We start from the raw sequence: 4,550 nt of genomic DNA, 5'->3' as shown, positions 1-4,550 counted from the left end.
GGGCCAGGCACTGTGGAGAGTCCTTCCCTGAGCACTTGGTTGGTCTGGGTGTGTCCCGAGCTGTCTTAGACCCTGGGGCACTTTGGGTGAGCTGGGGGCAGCCCCAGGGCCCGTGGAAGCGTATCCAAGGGCTCTTTGTGACACGTGCAGTCACTGTGGAATGGAATGGAACAGAGTGTCCAAGCAGCCCTTTGTGACACGCGGTCACACAGGTGCTGGCAGTGACGCAGCCACTCCAGAGCACTTGGTGCAGGCGACGGGAAAGGACACAGAGAGCCGTGCTGTGAGGAGTCCCCGCACAGCCAGCTCATCCCTGCCTGACCCAGAGCTTTCTCCAAGTGCTACTCCTGTGGCTGGCCTCACGGCCAGACTGCACCACTTGGTGACTCAGAGCTTTTCCAAGGCATCTGTCTCAAAGGTGCCCTCAAGGACAGACAGCAGAATGGCAGGCAGAATGCTCAGCCTGTTCAAGATGTTTCGGGGGAAAAAGAAGAAAGGCCCTGCAGCTGTCCCAGCACAGCAGCCACAAGAGCCAGAGCAGTTGCAGCCACTGGAGGATGGTGAGTGGAAGAGCAGGACCACAGGTCTGGTGCTTGCAGCCAGCTTGGCCCCATCCCGTCCCATCCCGTCCCATCCCATCCCATCCCATCCCATCCCATCCCATCCCATCCCATCCCATCCCATCCCATCCCATCCCATCCCATCCCATCCCATCCCATCCCATCCCATCCCATCCCATCCCATCCCCTGCAAACATTCCTATGCATGAGATGTAACAGGGGCCAGGGCTGCCCCCCCAGGGCCATGCTCTGTTCCCTGTCCATCTGGGGCTGTCCCTGTCTGGGCAGTGCAGGGCTGGGCTGTGTTCTCCAGCCTCTCCCACGGCCCCTCAGCTCTGGCTGTGCTTGCTCTGTGCCAGATGCAGGGAAGGACCGGACACAGGAGCAGGACCGTGGCCGCTTCCGCAGAGCTGTGCAGGTACCTGCGGCCATCCCCACCTGGGCCGGGGCTGCTGTCCCTGCTCGGCCAGCGCCGCGTGTGGAGCACTCCATGGAGCAACCCTCCCTTCCCGCCCTTTGTTCTCCTGCAGGTGCTGCGGAGGTTCCTGCACATTTGGCGTACAAATACCACGGCCACAGTAACTGAGGGCACAGCCCAGCCCAACTCCAGGCCGAGCGAGCTGCAGGCAGAGCCTGGTGCCAGCACAGCGTCCCCTGCACGTGCAGCAAACTCTGCCAGGGCAGCGGCTGAGGGCAGGGTGAAGGCTGGCACGGCCCAGGCAGAGGGCATGGCCAGCACAAACAGCCCCACACGGAGCATCTCAAAGACTGACCCCACACCCACTCGGACTGCCATTCCTACTTCTGCTCTGGATTTGTTCCAGCAGCAGGTCAGCACCCTGGGGCCAGGGATGAAGGCCTCCCAGGATCATGTGTCCCTCAAGCCACGTCCACTGTGCCCCCTCAGCCTTTGAGGCCAGCACAGTGCGGTGCCCGTTTCAGCTGCCCGAGTGCCTTGGCACAGGCCTCTGGCCTCTGGGCCCTGAGGCACCTGCGTGGGGTTGCAGGGCCAGGGCCCTGTTGGTGCTGCAGCCCTCCAGGGCTTCACAGCACAGCTTTGTGTAGCACACAGAGCGGAGGAATACGCAGCCTGTATCAACACCTGGTGGAGCAGCTGGGTGATCCTGATGGAGAGATGGTGGAGATGACCCTCTCTGTGCTCTCCCATATGCTCTAGGAAAAAGACCTCAAGATACCCAGTGCCGCAGCCCAGAAGTTGGCTGAGCCACTCCTGCCACACTTTGAAAACGTAAGGCTCTGTGCCCACAGGCACTGGACACTGCCTGGAAACTTTGTGCCCTGGGCAGTTTTGGGCGTTTGCCCCACTGGGCCTGGACTAGTCGGTGCTGAGCTCTTCTCCTTTCCTCCAGGACAACAGCCACGTGCAGCTGCACTCCATCCAGCTCTTCTGCAAGGTGATGGAGCTGGTAGTGGAAGAGGGGAAAAAGGCTCTCACGAGAATCGTGAGCCAGAGCCTGCTCCCACTCTTTTTGCACTGGCATGACGAGAACCGGTGCGTGGCGAAGGTGAGGTTTTGTGTCATGCTGCTGCATCCCTGGCAGGGGCTCAGCTGCCTCTTCCCCTGGCACCTCATGGGCTCCAGCCTCGCCCTGGCCTTGGCACGGGGACGTGGGTCCCACGCCCCGGGTTCTGTGCTACCTCCGGCTCTGTGCTGCTCTCCAGGCCTCTGGTGAAACCCTGCTTTGTGCGGCACGCTTCCTGGGGAGGAGGGATCTGGAGGAGCTGCTGAGCCAGCCATGGCGCATGAAGGTCGCCAAGTGCCTGGTAAGGCCAGCCTAGAAGCCCCAGCCGCAGACTGGAGAAGTCCCCTGCCCCCGGAGCTCAGTGTGCGGGGCCGGCAGCTGTGGCCCTGCCCAGCGCTGCAGCCAGGGCAGCCGCAGCCTGCGCCCTACACAGGGGCTGCTCCCTTCGCTGGGCCATGTGGGCTCTCGGCCGGGCTCCTCCGGCCCCGAGCCGGGTGCCCACGGAGTCCCGGCCCGGCTGTGCCTCGGGGCTGTGCGGGCTGGGGAGGCGGGGGCTGGGTGCAGGGAGCGCCCGGCCAAGGGGCAGAGCCCGCGCCGAGCCTTCCCTCCTGGCGCTCTCCGCAGCTGCTACAGGACGAGAGCCAAGCGGCCAAGCACCTGCGCTGGGCCCTGCCGTGCCTGCAGAGCCCGCAGCCGCGCCTGCGACAGGCGGCCCTCAGGTTCATCGGTGAGCCGCCAGTCCGCCGTCCCTCCCCGCCTCCGGCCCGGCTGCTGCCCCGGCAGCGGGAGCCGGGCCCGGCGCGGTGCAGCCCCGCCTGCCCTCGGCGCTGCCGCCGCCCTCCCGCAGCCGTGCCCTGGGGCGGCACGATGCGCCAGGGGCCTGGGCTGAGCCCTGCCCGGGGGACGAGGCCGTGTGGCCGCAGGGCTGGCAGCGCACCTGGGGGGCAGCTGTGCCGCTGGGGCCGACACGGGCTCTGTGTTGCCAGGGCTCGCCGGAACGCTCCTGAGGGGACACAAGGAGGAGCTGCAGGTGCTCAGCGAGGGTGAGTGAGGGCAGCCGCCCTCGTGGCATTGGGGCCGCCGGGGGCAGCTGCAAATGCCGGGCATGGAGCTGCAATCGCTGCCCGGCTGCGGAGGGCTCTGTGGCCTGTGCGAATGAGGGGCGGTGCGGGCCGAGCACGGAGAGCTCTCAGGGACACGGGGGATCCGTGGTCAGCACCTTCTGGCCCGTGCCCTGGTCTCCTGCTCCTTCGTGGCCATGGCAGGAGCCGGGTGGGATGGCCCTGGCAGGAAGGTTTCCTTGGATTCCCGCAATCCGGCCTCTGACTGTGGCTCTATTTCTCTCTCTTGCAGCCCTTCAAGCCCTGAGGGAGGACAAGAGCCCCTCCTTTATGAGCCGGGTTGTCGCTATTCGCGATACGGCCGCGGAGAATAACGACAATGACTCCTCCAGCTAGCAGCAAAGAGAAGCAACTTTATTGTGAAGGTGAACCACTTTTATAGTGTGGATCGCTGAAGAAGAGAGGAACGGCCGTCCATTGGATAGTAGAAGAAAACAGAACGTTCTCACGGATCGTGAGAACTGTTTTTCCTTACTTTCTGAAAACAGCAGGTGCTTAATCTTGTTATGAATTCCTTCCTGTTTTTCCCGAGGTTTATCACCTTGGGAAGATCCAGGGAGGAACAGGCAAACTGCAGCAGACCCAAGAGAAATTCTCCTTAGCATGAGAAAGGAGAAAAAGGCCTCAGGCCCTTGCAATTTTCAGCCTGTGGCTTCAATGAAGCCCACAAGTCCCCCTTTTAGTTTTAAAAGAAAAAAGGAGGTGTTTGCTGTCCTCCTTAGGATCCTTGTCGGAGGGGAGCAAACACATCCCTGGAGATCCGTGGACGCTTGAAGCATCCAGGGAAACCTTCGCACCTGATGCTTCCCAGCAACTTACTTCTAATACAATAGGAAAGAAACCCGCCACCATTCGCCAGACCCGTGATTTCCAATATGAAATTTATCTAACAATGTCCAAAGACTGAAAACAGTTCCAAAGAAACAAAAGAGTTCATCCTCTGCTGGTAGAGGGACCATCTGGCTGGCGGTCGGCCTGTTGGTCAGCATCCAAAGGCTGTGCCTCGGCTGCATTCTGTCTCTGATGTCGCAGGTCAGGGCGGACACATCTCGCAGGCAGCCAGCGTACCCCGGTATCTGTTGAGACGCAAGCATACCCACGGCCCCAAACGATGAGTTCATGCGGGCCTTCCCACTTGTTCGTGGTCAAGTTCCGCATGAACACCTTCGCTCGGGGCAAGCGTATCTCATCTGCAGCCTGTAAAGAAGTAAAGTGATTCACAATAACAGGATTATTGGAATCTTGTGGCACAGTGAAGTGATTGATGGTATAAAAAGCTTTTTCTAGTCGGCTGTGTGGTGTTTCACCAGCCATTCCCCTTTTTTGTTTTTCTGTATAACAAAAACTGGGGAATTCCAGGGACTACTAGAGGGTTCTATGTGTCC

General features: G+C 61.1%; 1 protein-coding gene across 1 annotated transcript; it reads left to right on the top strand.

Annotated features, from left to right (window-relative positions):
* Positions 1-448: 448 nt before the first annotated feature.
* On the top strand, positions 449-1,474 carry LOC306816474 (uncharacterized protein; the record flags this gene model as incomplete). The annotated part of the gene is made up of 3 exons (XM_079332910.1): positions 449-560; positions 920-978; positions 1,091-1,474. Exons 1-3 carry the CDS (start codon positions 455-457, stop codon positions 1,472-1,474), a joined length of 549 nt encoding a protein of 182 aa, XP_079189036.1. The 5' UTR covers positions 449-454.
* Between the last annotated feature and the right edge of the window lie 3,076 nt (positions 1,475-4,550).

The sequence above is a fragment of the Erithacus rubecula genome (genome assembly GCF_903797595.1).
Source record: "Erithacus rubecula genome assembly, contig: scaffold_622_arrow_ctg1, whole genome shotgun sequence".
Classification (NCBI taxonomy): domain Eukaryota; kingdom Metazoa; phylum Chordata; class Aves; order Passeriformes; family Muscicapidae; genus Erithacus; species Erithacus rubecula.
The sequence above is the reverse complement of the archived record's forward strand: the minus strand, read 5'-3'. Positions and strand labels throughout refer to the sequence as shown.